Source organism: Monodon monoceros, unplaced genomic scaffold (genome assembly GCF_005190385.1).
Source record: "Monodon monoceros isolate NGI ecotype Baffin Bay Population unplaced genomic scaffold, NGI_Narwhal_1 Super_Scaffold_19, whole genome shotgun sequence".
NCBI classification, from domain to species: domain Eukaryota; kingdom Metazoa; phylum Chordata; class Mammalia; order Artiodactyla; family Monodontidae; genus Monodon; species Monodon monoceros.
This window is the reverse complement of record NW_021703775.1, coordinates 1,772,096-1,785,955: the sequence shown is the minus strand read 5'-3', so window position 1 is coordinate 1,785,955 and position 13,860 is coordinate 1,772,096. Positions and strand designations below refer to the sequence as shown.

Genomic DNA, 13,860 nt, shown 5'->3' with positions numbered 1-13,860 from the left:
GTTTTTTTTTTTTGGATATATACCCAGCAGTGGAATTGCTGGGTCAAATGGCAGTTCTATTTTTAGTGTTTTGAGAAACCTCCCTACTGTTCTCCATGGTGGCTGCACCAATTTACATTCCCACCAACAGTGCAAGAGGGTTTCCTTTTCTCCACGCTCTCTCCCAACATTTGTTATTTGCGTTCTTTTTGATGACAGTCATTCTGACAGGTGTGAGGTCGTATCTCCTTGTGGTTCTGATTTGCATTTCCCTGATGATTAAACGATGTTGAGCATCTTCTCATGTGCCTGTTGGCCACCTTCATTTCCTCTCTGGAAAATCTCTGTGCCGTTCGTCTGGGTCGTTTGTTTTTTGATGTTGAGTTGTATGAGCTGTTTATATATGTTGGATATATATAAATAACCCCTTATTGGTCACATCATTTGCAAGTATTTTCTCACATTCAGTAGGTTGTCTTTTCATTTTGTCGATGGTTTCTTTTCCTTTGCTGTGCAAAAGCTTTTAAGTTTAATTAGGTCCCATTTGTTTATTTTTGCTTTTATTTCCTTTGCTTTAGGAGACAGATCCAAAAATATATTGCTACAATTTATGTCAGAGTGTTCTGCCTATGTTTTCCTCTCGGAGTTTTATGGATTCCAATCTTACATTTAGGTCTTTAATCCATTTCGAGTTTATTTTTGTATATGATGTTAGAGAAATGTTCTAATTTCATTCTTTACAAGTGGCTGTCCAACTTTCCCAGCACCGCTTACTGAAGAGACTGTCTTTTCTCTCTTGTATATTCTTGCTTCCTTTGTCGTAGATTGATTGACCATAGGTGTGTGGGTTTATTTGGGGGCTCTCTTTTCTGTTCCATAGACCTATGTGTCTGTTTTTGTGCCAGCACCACGCTGTTGGGTGAACTTCTAATAGTGGTAGAAGTTAGAGAAAGTGAAACTTCTAGCTGCTGCCTGTATAGAAATCACTTTTTACAAATTCAAGAAATAGCTTGGGGAAATGAAGATTTAACACCGGTTAACACTGGTGCTGTCCATTCCATAACGAGTCTCCAAATAACGTTATTTTCAAATAACGAAATACATTTAGCACCGAAACCCTACTAAGCAAAGTGTCAGTTTTCTTCACTTCAGAACACGAGCATCTCAGCCGGCCTCTGGGTCATTGTAAAGACCAGGAGCCGCCCCGGGCATGGACGCAGAGCCCGGTGCCCCGCCCCCCGGCCCTGCTCGTGGCTCGTGGCTCGTGGCTCATGGCCCAGGGCCGGGTGGTAACTGGTGTCCTCTTTCCTCTGCAGCCCAGTGACTTCTCCGTGTCTCTCAAAGCGTCAGGGAAGAACAAGCATTTCAAGGTGCAACTGGTGGACAACGTCTACTGCATCGGGCAGCGGCGCTTCCACACCATGGACGAGCTGGTGGATCACTACAAGAAGGCCCCCATCTTCACCAGCGAGCACGGGGAGAAGCTCTACCTCGTCCGGGCGCTGCAGTGAGCCCAGTGGACGCGCCCCGGAAAGGCGCCCTGGCCCGGGCCCTCCCGCAGGCCCACTCCCGGTGGCCGCCCCGTCCTTGCTCTCTCCAGCTGGTTTCCCTTTCTGTCCAGGTCGGTTCGTTTGCCATCCGCCCTCCTTTGCCGTCCCAGGCCCTCCTGGACGGTTTTGGTGATGGGGAGGTGAAAGGGGACGAGTCAGATCACTTTAATTCCTTCTCCGTGGGAGCCAGCCTTAGTCTGTTCAAATCGCTCATGCCAGCCAACCCCCCCCTTTAAAGACATCGGGTGCGGTTTGGATGCACCGGAGCCGCCCTTACTTCCGTGAGCCACAGCGCACGTGACAGCGGGGCCGGGCCCTGGGTGGCACCTGCCCAGGGGCCACCTGTCCTGGTCCCGGCATCCCTGGATCTGTGTCATTTGCGTTCACACAGCTCCCAGACTCTCCGGGGGTGACCCCGGGCACTCGTAGCAATACTGGAACCACCGGGTGAGACGGGAGGGAAGAAGCTGTCCAGTGCCTTTGGGGCTGCACTTGCAATAAAGAAAAGAGGTCCTGGAAAGTCGGTCCGGAGACTCGGAAAGACAGAGGTTTCGGAAATGTTCCCCCAGGATGTGCCATCGGCCTATAGTGCTTTTTCCTCTTGCCCTTCGGCTCGTTTCAATCTCACAATGACGTATTTAATTCTCAAAGTAATATGTATTGTAGCCATTTGTTGACACTAATACATATGATTAAGGAAAACAGCTGATCTTTGGGGAAGGGGAGCGACCAACACTTCACACACACACACACACACTATATATATATATATAAAATTTGCTTTACAGGGAAATTTTTCAGGGTTTACAAAAGGATATGTGATTGGTAGTAGGAGATACAGAATGTTTATGAAGAAATTGCATTTTCTTTTTTCTTTACATTTGAACTCCTTTATAGTTTAAATATACACTCTTGAGATGGGCACATTCCTACAGCTGAGGAAGGGGTCTTGAGACCTCCTAAACTTGCATACTCAGTTTTTTGGATATTGTAATAAAAAAGTATTATGACACGACTCTGTGTGTGTTCATCTGTGGCAAAGCTCGGACTCAGCGATGGGACAGGAGCCCCTGCAGCCTTTCCTGAAATGCTCAGTGCCCGAAGCGGGGAGCGTTTCTAGAGAGGTGTTCTAACAAATTTATCACTTGTGTGTTTTCTTTTTCTACCGCCGCATTTTTGTATCTTGAAATAATTTTAATTAGAGCGACTCCAGGAGAAACCGGAATCTCAAGCTTGCCTTTACTCTTCCTTTACTCTTTGGAAATTATCTGTTAAAAATATTTCACCAAACTGTCGTCAGCTAGCCCTCCCTCCCCCAGCTTTCCTCTCCCCGCTCCGGCTTTCCTCTCCCCTGTCCCGCCTGCCTTCCGTGCGCTCGGGAAAGCCTTTGTCGAGCCCCCAAGGGCACTGGGCACCGGGAATACAGAGCCACAGGGCACGGCCTTGGCACCCCCATGGCTGATCACAGCTGATGTGTGCTCAGCGCTCCCTCTGGGCCGGCCATGGCATCCTCGTCCCAGCTCCTCGAGGCCGTCCTGGGATCGTCCCCATCACACAGATGGAGAAGGTGAGGGACAGGTGATCGCACGGGGCACGGCTGGTGCCTCGTGGGGCAGGTGACAAGCCCAGGACTCTGGCTTTGGGGCCATGCCCTCCCAACAGCAGCAGGGGAGGCTTCCAGGAGAAGTAAGGTATGTGGTGAGAGTTTCAACTGAATCTGCCATTCCTGTTCTCTGTGAGTTCATTGTATCTTTAGTTGTTGCCTTTGAAATTAGACATCTGGCGTCTGGGACCTGAGGTTGGGGGCACCTCGTTACATAAGAATAGAGCTCTCCAGGTGAGTGAGGCAGACCATCACCTTAGCCAAAACAGGCGGGTTCTGGACGATGTCATGGAAATCCCACTTCCTCCCGACTCTCTGATCTGCCTGCTGTGTGTACCATGTCGACATCATGCGGGAATCCCTCTACACCGTGAGTGCCTGGACAGCAGAAACACTGATTTACACAGCAATTCAGGAGGAAGCAGTTAAAGGACACACTACAGACACGTTTTGGCTTCAGGAACTTCTTTAAGGCTTATAGTTGCCATTGACAATTATTTTTCATCTCAAACGACCGTGTGGGAGTCTCCAGCTGCGTGGGGTCGATCAGGATTCGTATCTATGCGCTCCGGGACATATGCGCTCCGGGACGTCCTAGCACCAGGTGGGCCAGCGGAGCGTGAATTGCTAGTCCCGGTATGAGCCTGTCGATAGAGTGGGTGCGGGGGAGGGGATGCCAGGCAGGGTCCCCGTGTGGTTTGGAGTGTGGACCACCGACGCTCTGTCCAGGTGGCACTTGTACCATCACCTTCCTGCCTGGCCAGAGATTTCCTGGTCAAATCTGGTTTTGCCGTTCCCTTGCCTCTTTGCACAGACAGCAGAGGACAATAAGGTCGATTCTGCTCATTAGTTTGCATTAAACGTGCCTTCATTTTCCACTAATGGCCTGTGAATTACAGTCTGGAGCTACCAGGCTCTTCACGAGTGGCTTTTGCCAAATGCCATTAAATCCTGTTTCTAGGAGCTAAAACTGTCCATCTTCTCTTCCAAAGTGCCTCACACATTAAAGTCTTAAATTGTAAATTAGAATCTTTGTATCTCCTGAAACCCTGACATTTCCAAACAAAGCATTTCTGGTGCCTTACAGTTTTGTCTTTGGTTTCTGTGTACTGACTGGTTTATAATCTACTCTTTTCGCCATTTCTACCGCCCAGCGCCAGAATGCCAGAATAATTTTTCAAGACCAAAGTTCAGAACTGAGAGGATAAAAAAGCTTGAAAGTATTCTTTTAAAATGCTGCTTTTCAATAAACACAGGTCTAGTTTTGGCCAGTTGCTCACTAGAATCCTGCATTATTCATCTGTGAGTGTTTGATTCACGTAATTAACATCATTTCCGCTCTAACACCTGGCCCGGGTGCCCTCTGCTGTCCCCAGAAACAGCCTCCCCCGTCCAGATGTGGCCGCTCCGGTGGGAGTGCTGGGTCATCCTTCTTGGCCCCATGACTTCAAGCAAATTATCCAGCCTTTCTGAGTGTTTGCGCTCAAGTCAGTAGGGCTGCTTCCACCTCTGTACTGAGGGTCGTGCGGGGTCAGCTGGGGTGGCGCCCTGGACAGGATCGTATGCTGTGGCCACGACCACAGGGGACGCCAGCCAGGCCTCCATGTGTCACGTGACCCGCGTGACCCTGCCCTCGCTCCCCGTGGGCTTCCTCAGGGGCCCCACCCAGAGCTCTGGCCCCAGGAGGCCCTCAGGGAGCGTGGTCCTCAGCCTGCGGTCTTAGAGCCAACCCGCCCCCTCTCTTAGAGCTCAGCCTCATCCAGCGTTTGAAGACGTGCTGCTCCAGCCAACTCCTCCTCCTGGAGCTGCAGCCCCAAAGCCACGCTCGACCGCATCCTCACTTGGGTAGCTGACAAGCCCGCATCCCTGGAGGTCACCTCTCTTGAGGGGGACACCCCTTGGTTTTCTCCATGTTACTGGGAGGAAGCCCTCACCTTTCTCGGCCCCAGCTGGCAGTGCCGTAGCCGTCGAGCGTCGGGCAAAAGCTGAACACGCCAACAACCAAAGGTCCTGAAGACCTTTGCCCTGTCTCAGCTGCCGTCGCTGTGACAAAATACCGTAACCGAGTGGTGTGGAAACAGCAGATTTACTCCTCATGGTTCTGGAGGCTGGAGGTCTGAGGTGGCGGCGTCAGCATGGCAGGGCTCTGGCGAGGGCCTCCCAGTTTGCAGACCTCCGACTTGGACCCTCCAGTGGTGGAGAGAGAGCCAGCGGCCCTCCGGCTGCTGTGATGAGGGTGCTAACCCCTTCAGGGTGCTCCACCCTCACCACCTCATCGCCGCCCGAAGGCCCGACTCCTGACACCTCCCGGGCCAGCGGGTTGCCTCTTCCGAGCACTTCGCTGGACGTGCCGCGTACCTAGTTAATATGCACACGTTACTGTAGGTTCCGAGGGTCGACAAATGTGTTTACGGTTCTCTGGCTGCTCTCGCTATGTGGTTGATGCTGACGACTTGAATGGATTGTAAAAGAAAGTTTTGTTTTTTTGAGTCTACCTCTTTCATGGTAGAAAATGCAGTTTTCTATTGCATTGCAAATATTACAAAAAACTATTGCAATACAAATATTTTTTAACTTAGAGGCAATGGAAAAAGTTGGACGTACTAAAAATATACACTTGTTCCGAGGAAGGTGACCAGGAAAATTAAAAGTATAATTCTTCGATCAAGACACTGCCATTTTAGGGGAATGACGATAGTCTCCTAAGTTCTTAAGCAGGATGTCATCAGATGACAGGTTTGATGACAATCTTTTCCATGTACAGCAAACTACCCTAAAGGAAGAAACTGGAGAAGTGGGATCCCTCCACCACCAGATTCTGTTGGGGGGCCGGATGCAGACATGCAGCCTGGAGCACCCTCTTCTCAGCAGGTGGTACCCCACTGACGGATACAGCGATTCAGACCTGGAGGGTAACAGCTACATCCGCGAGAAAACACTCCTCCACGAGCTTCTCAACTGCGCTGATACCCACTGGAGGGCAGGGGCTCCCAGTACCTTCTGTGGGTAGTGGGGCCGGCACGGCAGGTATTATTCTGTCTCCCACTCTGTGTGCACACCTCCTGCAGCCTCACAGCCTGCCCTTTCTGTGCCTTGTCTGGAGAGAAACATCTGGTTGTCAATGACTAGAATGGGCTTTTTTAAAACACAGAAAACCAAACCAATCCTTATTTGCCTGCACCTCCACTTGGATCTCTCCTAGCACAGCTCCCAGCCTCACAAGCTAACTGGAAAGACGGTGATGTTCCATCCTGGGGGGGAGGTCCTGTTACTTGACTGGAAGTCACTACTGAAGATGGATGAGCCTGACGGCTGGTATAAAAACCCACTGCATGGACATATATACACTACCAAGTGTGAAATAGAGAGCTAGTGGGAAGCAGCCGCATCGCACAGGGAGATCAGCTCGGTGCTTTGTGGCCACCTAGAGGGGTGGGATAGGGTGGGAGGGAGGGAGACGCGAGAGGGAGGGGATATGGGAATATATGTATACGTAGAGCTGATTCACTTTGTTATACAGCAGCAACTAACACACTGTTGTAAAGCAGTTATACTCCAACAAAGATGTTTAAAAAAACTCACGGTGACAGTGTCTTAAAATGCATGGCCTCCTCCCCAGGGGACGGGCATTTGACCAGCTCCTAAGCTCGGCTCGGGGACCAGGTTCTGCAGCCAAAGTCAGGAACCAAAGACCAGAGCCTTGTACTCGAGCTCCCGCTGATGGGTGAGCCTGTGGAAGAGTAGGTCGCGGCCTGGGGAAACCCCAAGGCCAAGGAGGCGGCGGTCCTCCCTTCCTGGCTGTTGAACTGCAGCTTTGGCGTCCACCTTGGATCCAAGCCCAAGCCTGACCTGGGTCACTCCAGCTGCATGACCTCCGCCAAGTCCTGAAACCCCTGTGCCTTCATGGCCTTGGAAGCACGGGTGCAGACCTACTCTCTGGTCAGCCACTTAAGGTGATACCATAACTGTTAGACGTCATCAGACGTGTAGATAAGGTGAGCTGCTTTGCATAATAACGTAAAATGCTTAGAACCTTTGTACAGCCTGTTAAATGATCTTAATGAAAAGGGAAAATAGGTTAATGTGCTGAATTATTATCTAAATGAAGCCATTGGTAATCCGAGTTTCCAGACCACATCTGCTGGTGGGACCACGGAGCCCTGGTTCAAACGATTTCAACCTGGAACATGGGTCTAGTCACAGATGGAATTCAGACGCAGAATTCCTTTCTACAAAGACCAGGAGCTCCCTTCCAAGGCCATGAATAGTAGAGAATAATAATAAGGCATGACCTTGAAGTAATGAAACCAATGAACATATTTGCCCAACCAGAATGCAGATGTCCAAATAAATGTTAATTCATCACCGGTCACATTCAGTGTCGGAGGTTTAGGGGCAACATCTTTGCTGAAGTGCTTTGGCTCGTTCCTTGGAGAAAGCCCATCTCTACTGTGGTGCAGCCTTTGACTCCCCGTGGTAGATCCTTAGGGCTGTTGTTTTGTATTTTGGGGTTTTTTTTTAGGTGGGAATGGTGACCTTGGTTATAAAACTACCTAGAAATTATTTTAAGGAATTGGTGACATCTTATTTTCTTCACACTTTCTAATATTTCCCAAATGTTCTACAGTGGATATGAATGATCGGACCGAAAAGTACATTTTTTAAAATTCTTCATTTTTTAAATGGCATGGACCAAAATTGGGTGAATAAAAATCAGTGTCCAATCGGTTGCACTGGTTGTAGAAAAATATTTAGGAGAGAGATTTCTGCTGCTGACTTTGCTTGGTTTCTGGTGGTATTAGAAAATACTTTTATCTTTAGTCAAGGTTTTCATCAAAAACGCCTGTTAGAAACCTGTTTGTCAATTTTTAAAATGTAACGAAGTCAGTTAACAGCACGGTGGATGGTGCAGAATACTGAATTCGTAATCTAGGTCATCTGGAAAGATTCCTTGAGAGCCTTCTCAGTGAAGCCTCCCTGACCATCCTGATCACCCTTATTCTGCTCTTATTTCCCCCCCATAGTACTTACCAATTTCTGACATCCTGGATAATTCCCTAATTTTCTCTGGTTACTATTAACTGTCTGTACACACACACCTCGCAGGGCTGGAATGAAGTTCCACAAGGGTGGGGATCTTGTGTTGTCAACAGTGTTTAGCACGTAGTAGGTACTCAATATTTGTCTAATAGCTCTGCTTGAATCAACCTGAGAGGAAAGTGGACTCAGTCCTTTCATCCCTGACGTGCCTTGAGGATGCCCTTGAAAAAGATGCTTGCTTGGCTGGGAATGGTTAGCGCATCCATATTTTTGCTTTCAAAAGTCTAGGTGGAGTTCCATCATCTTTCCGGCTTTCGGTCAGCCCAGCTCTGTCTCCGTCTGTGTTCCCATCCCCCACCCACCTCATCACCTGCTCCTGCCTTTCTCGGGCAGCCCCGCACCACCTCTTCCTCCGTGAGGGGCTCACGGGCTCCCGGTTCACAGCGCCCTGCTGCGCTGAGTAGGAACTACCAGCCGCGCTGCCTTGCCTATTGCCTCCCCTCAACCATCCGTCCTTCCCGGATATGGGCTTCCACCTCCTCACTTCGCTGCTAGGAAGGCCCATCCGCTCCTTCCTGCCCACAGACACGATGACGTCCAAACTCCAGAAGCCGGCGCGATCCCGCTGCCCTTGGCCCCTCAGGTCCTCGGCGTCTCCTGATCAAAACTAGGTTCTCACAATCCCACAGACAGGCTCTGGCAGGCACTCCCGCCTCCCTTCTGCGGCCGTTTTTGTAATAAGAATGACTGCGCATTAGGCCCGCGTCCCAGCCTCCTCCCCACGTCCTCCTTAGTCACGCTGCCCCTCCGGGAAGACCTCGGCGTGTATCTGTGCCCAGCTGCTGCTAGCCAGCCTCTCTGTGTGTCTGCGTCTCCTCTCTCCCGTCAGACTGCAACAACTCTAGATCAGGTTGAACAATACAAAATTGCCTTTTTTTTTTTTTTCCAGGTCAGAATGGTTGAATGTTGGCAATTTCTTAAGGTTCAACCTAAAAACTTTTCTCAGTTCTTAACACTGTGCTCCCCGATATTGTAGGAGCTTAGCAAATATTTGTTGGTTAACAAGAGAGAAAAAGGGAAGCTGTGAAATATGAAAATCACATCCTTCTCTGTGGCTTAATGAGCGTTAAACCAAACCCCACCTTAAACACTCGGAAGGAGGCCTGGGCATATAATCGCACATTGGTCGCAAAGTATATCCCAGCTCCCACTGGTACTTTGATTTATATGGAAAGCTTGTGGGAGGACAGACCACCGGCCCCTGGGTCTGCATCTCGGATTAAGATCACGTGCCATCTGGAAAGGAGCCCAGGGGCTCGTTCAGTAGAGCTGTTATTTCTTATCTGTCTAATCTACCACAGCATTTCTGGAAAATCCTTTAAACTAGACACCACATGTGGCCTGTGACCTATTGTGAGTTTTTAAAAAATTGTGGTAAAGTACACATGACAAACTTTACCAGCTTCATCTTTTTTTTTTTGCGGTACGCGGGCCTCTCAGTGTTGCGGCCTCTCCCGTTGTGGAGCACAGGCTCCGGACGCGCAGGCTCGGCGGCCATGGCTCACGGGCCCAGCCGCTCTGCGGCACGTGGGATCTTCGCGGACCGGGCTAGGAACCTGTGTCCCCTGCATCGGCAGGCGGACTCTCAACCACTGCGCCACCAGGGAAGCCCCGGCTTCATCATTTTTACGTGCGCAGTTCGGTGGCACTAAGTACTTCCACGTTGCTGTGCAACCACCCCCCTCATCTGTCTCTAGAACTTCTTTATCTTCCCAACCTGCAACTCTGTCCCCGTTAAAAACACTAACTACCCAGCTCCTCCCTCCAGTCCCGGGCACCCACCATTTACTTTCTGTCTCTGTGCGTTTGATTCCTCTGGGGACCTCATATGGGTGGAATCATACAGTATTCGTCCTTTTGTGAGCTTATCATAATGTCCTAAAAATTCATCCATCTTGTAGCATGTGTCAGAATAGAAAAGATTATCCGAAAGGAAGTTACATGAGTTAAAAACAAATATACAGTTGTGGCTTCCCTGGTGGCGCAGTGGTTGAGAGTCCGCCTGCCGATGCAGGGGACACGGGTTCGTGCCCCGGTCCGGGAGGGTCCCACATGCCGCGGAGCGGCTGGGCCCGTGAGCCATGGCCGCAGAGCCTGCGCTCCGCAACGGGAGAGGCCGCAACAGTGAGAGGCCCGCGTACCGAAAAAAAAAAAAAAAAATTAAAAAAAAAAAAATATATATATATATACAGTTACCAAACCCTGGTTCTTCCTTAAAGTTTAAAATCCAGCTTACAAGTCTTCTTATTCTATTTACAAACCCAGCATTAGGCAATTCCTTTTAATTACTTTGATTAATGTCTGTTTTCATTTAAAAATGGAATTAAACTCGTTTAAGTATTTTAAATTCATTTATATGTCTATTAATTAAATTTCCTTTTTAAGTGCTTAAGTTATGTAATTAACAAACCTTTCCAAGTACTTAAGTAATCCTTGGAAATCTAATCAATTAAACGTATAAATATGGTTAAGTCTTAACCTCTCTTAAATACTCCAATGCTGTTTATACTTTTGCTAAGATTCCAACCTAAATTCAAAAGTCTAAATTCAGTTATACATTTTAAATTAACAAGCCAAATTCTCTTAAATTTTATAAATACATGAACTACCAAATATACAGTTTCTTATCTCAAAAACATTAATGCTATAATTTAATTCGTTTAAACATCTATATATTTAATTCAAAAATCTTCCTAGGATTGAGAAATATTTATCTACCAAAAAAAAAAAATCATTGTCATCCCCAACAATGTGGCTTAACTTTCCTAAAAGGAATCTGGGTTTGCCTTCTCAGCTACAGGGAATTTTTATGATGGGGGGAGGTCCCCGGCCCAGACATCCATCACTGGGTTCCTCTCTTGGACTTCAGACTTTCAAGCTCCTTTGTCTGCAAACCGGCTTAAAATGCACGGTCAATCCACACCACTTTGATAAGCTTTCCTTGTCACTTTCCCACACCCAGAGGCCAGTGGTCCAAGCTCATCGGACCGGCTCCTTTTCCTCCTGGGCCAGCCCTGCTCTCCGTGACCCTGGCTCCTTCCTGAGGACAGATTTACACAAAGACCTCTCACAGCCGATTCCCTCTGTCCCTAGAGGTCCCTGGGCTGAGTCCCTGGGTAGCAACGGAAGCCGCAGCCAAAGGCAGTGACCCGATCGTGCTATTGTGTGAGCTGGAAGTCATCGGGAGGGCAGCGGGGCCCAGGGCTGACTCACCAGGCACACCTGCCCACCCCCTCCCTCAGGGCTGGGGCGGACGGAGCTCCCAGGATGCCCTGGGCCTCACTCCACACCCCTGGCCCCTGGCCTGACCACTGGGGGCCCCTGTCCTGCCTCATCCTGGCTTTGCCTTCTCTCTGCCAGTACAGAGGTGCTGAGCTCAGACCCTGGACACAGCAGCCCCCCAGCCCACCCCAGTTCCTGAGCCAGTCATGACCAGAACTGCCCGTACACGTAGGAGGCGCACCCCACCCAGAGTTAGAGATTGGGCAGAAACTGGTCGCCTGCCGGCTCCAGGGCTCAGGATCTCAGGGATGAGCCCTGTCCAAGCTTTCCTGAAACCTTCAGGCTGCAGCCTTTCTAGCCGGGTTGAGAGGCTGATCGGCTAGGCAGTAGCCCAGGGTACAGAGGCTGGGACAGCAAAGCTGGGCTCATACGTGGAGCCCAAGGATGCCAGTCACAGAACCAGACCCGGTGGAGAGACGGACGGGGCAATCCCTGGGGAACCGGCACTTTCAAAGGGCTTAAACCCGGAGCAAATGCACTAATACGGATGATGTCCAAGGCAGGGGCCGGTGAGGCCCGGCTGACGGGGATCTGGGAAGGAGCGATGGGCCAGGAGGGCAGCCAGAGCTGGGGGTCAGTTTCCAGAAAGACTGGAGGACATTCTTGGGGGAGCCAGGGCAGCTTTGAAATGAGCCTGCAGCTGACCTGAGCTGTCCAGCGCGTGCAGCTCTTGAGCACTTGAAATGTGGCGAGTCCAGATGTGCTGAAGTGTGAATTACATACCCAGTTGCGAAGACGCACCAAAAAATGTGAAATAACTCATGAATACGTTTTTGTATCAATAATATGTTGAAATAAAAATGTATTGGATCTATTGGGTTAAAGAAAATGCTTTCTTAAAATTCATTCCAACCTCTTTCTTTTCATTTTTTAAGCTGTGTCTATTAGAGAATTTTAAATGACATAATTGGGCCACATTATATTTTATGGGACAAAGTTGCTCTGGGCTGTTTATCCACCTGAATTCCCCAGGTCCCCCAGCTGGGCCCCTTTTTCTCCTTCCAGCCCGTACCTCTCACTCTTGAACAATTCTGTCCTTTGGAGCGCAGTGTGGCCGTGAGAGGGAAAGGATGGTGCTACAGAGCAGGAAGAGGGAGAAAACAAAGAAGCTCCTGGAAATTAAACATAAGATGCCCTTATTATAGATTTATCAGAGGGGTTGAGTAGTACTTTTGAGAAAAATCTTCTAAAATAGAGAGAAGAGGTAAGAACATTATAGGATATACAAGAACTAACCATCAACTATGAGGAATTCTCACCCCCAGAAAATGGGAGAAAATGGCCAGAAGAAAGTGACCCCAAGTACAGGGAGACAGACGGAGGAGGGGATGCAGAAGCTAAGTCCTGGTGTGTCCAGCAGGAACGTGACAGAAAGTGCCTAAGACTGAACAACTGGGAAAGGGCAGCTTTACCACATTATGCAGACATTTGGTCCAGACGTAGCTGTTAGGTGGTGGTCTCGAGAGAAGGGGGCAGGGCATCGCGAATCCGCGAGGAGGAGAGACCACCCAGCCCACCGTCGAGGACCCCTCACCCTCTTACTTACAACAGGAGACATGATCCCAGCCAAAATAAAGACATAAATGTGAAAATCAAAGCTTTTAGAGGACGCCTTAAACAAGATTTTTGTGAATTTGAAATGGAAAAAGAATTTATAAAATGTGTAAACCTTGAGGGAAATAATAGACAAATGCAACCCCGTTAAAAGGAAGAATTTCCGTTTCTCAAAAGAAGTTTGTCAGCATTTGCTGAGCTGGATTTTATAACAGCATTTACGTAGGTTATATAGGTTATTATCTCTGCTTGAGCGAGAACTACTCACGTATTAGTGAGTCATTCATGCATTCACTGAACAAATGTTTACTGAAAGCCCACTCTGTACCAGGTCCCGACATGCATCGGGGGGAAAACAGTAAACATCACCTTCATGAAGCTTATATTCTGGGGGGGGAGGTGGGGAGGGGAGACAAACAATAAATAGTTAACATAAAAATGGGTAAATTACCTTATCTCATTAGAAAGTGGTAAGTGCTATGGAAAAGATAGACTAGGGAAAGATGGCTGAACTTTGGGGGGTGCTGGTTGGACATGTGATTTTAATAATGTGGTCAGGGTGGATGTCATTGAGAAGGTGACATTTTAGCAAAGGCTTAAAGGAAGGAGCTTGCCACAGAGATATCTGGGTAACAAATGCCTGATATCTTTGAACAGCTGTGTGAAGAGCACACGTGCAGCATCTGGAGCTGAGTGACTAAGGCAGAGAGGAGAGCAGACAGGCCGGGAGAAGCCGGAGGGTACGAGTCCCACCGGGCCAGTGGATGAACCGGACTTCCCGTCCCAGTGAAG

The 13,860-nt window shown here is 49.0% G+C and overlaps 1 protein-coding gene across 5 annotated transcripts in view; it reads left to right on the top strand.

Annotated features, from left to right (window-relative positions):
- The window catches only part of NCK2 (NCK adaptor protein 2), a 69,215-nt gene extending 65,587 nt beyond the window's left edge, over nt 1-3,628 (top strand). For all 5 annotated transcript variants that reach the window (XM_029232088.1, XM_029232084.1, XM_029232089.1 and 2 more), the window contains one exon: nt 1,296-3,628. In XM_029232088.1, the coding sequence (XP_029087921.1) occupies nt 1,296-1,490 (195 nt within the window). In that variant the 3' untranslated portion in view covers nt 1,491-3,628. The remainder of the gene's footprint in view (nt 1-1,295) is intronic.
- Nucleotides 3,629-13,860: the final 10,232 nt, after the last annotated feature.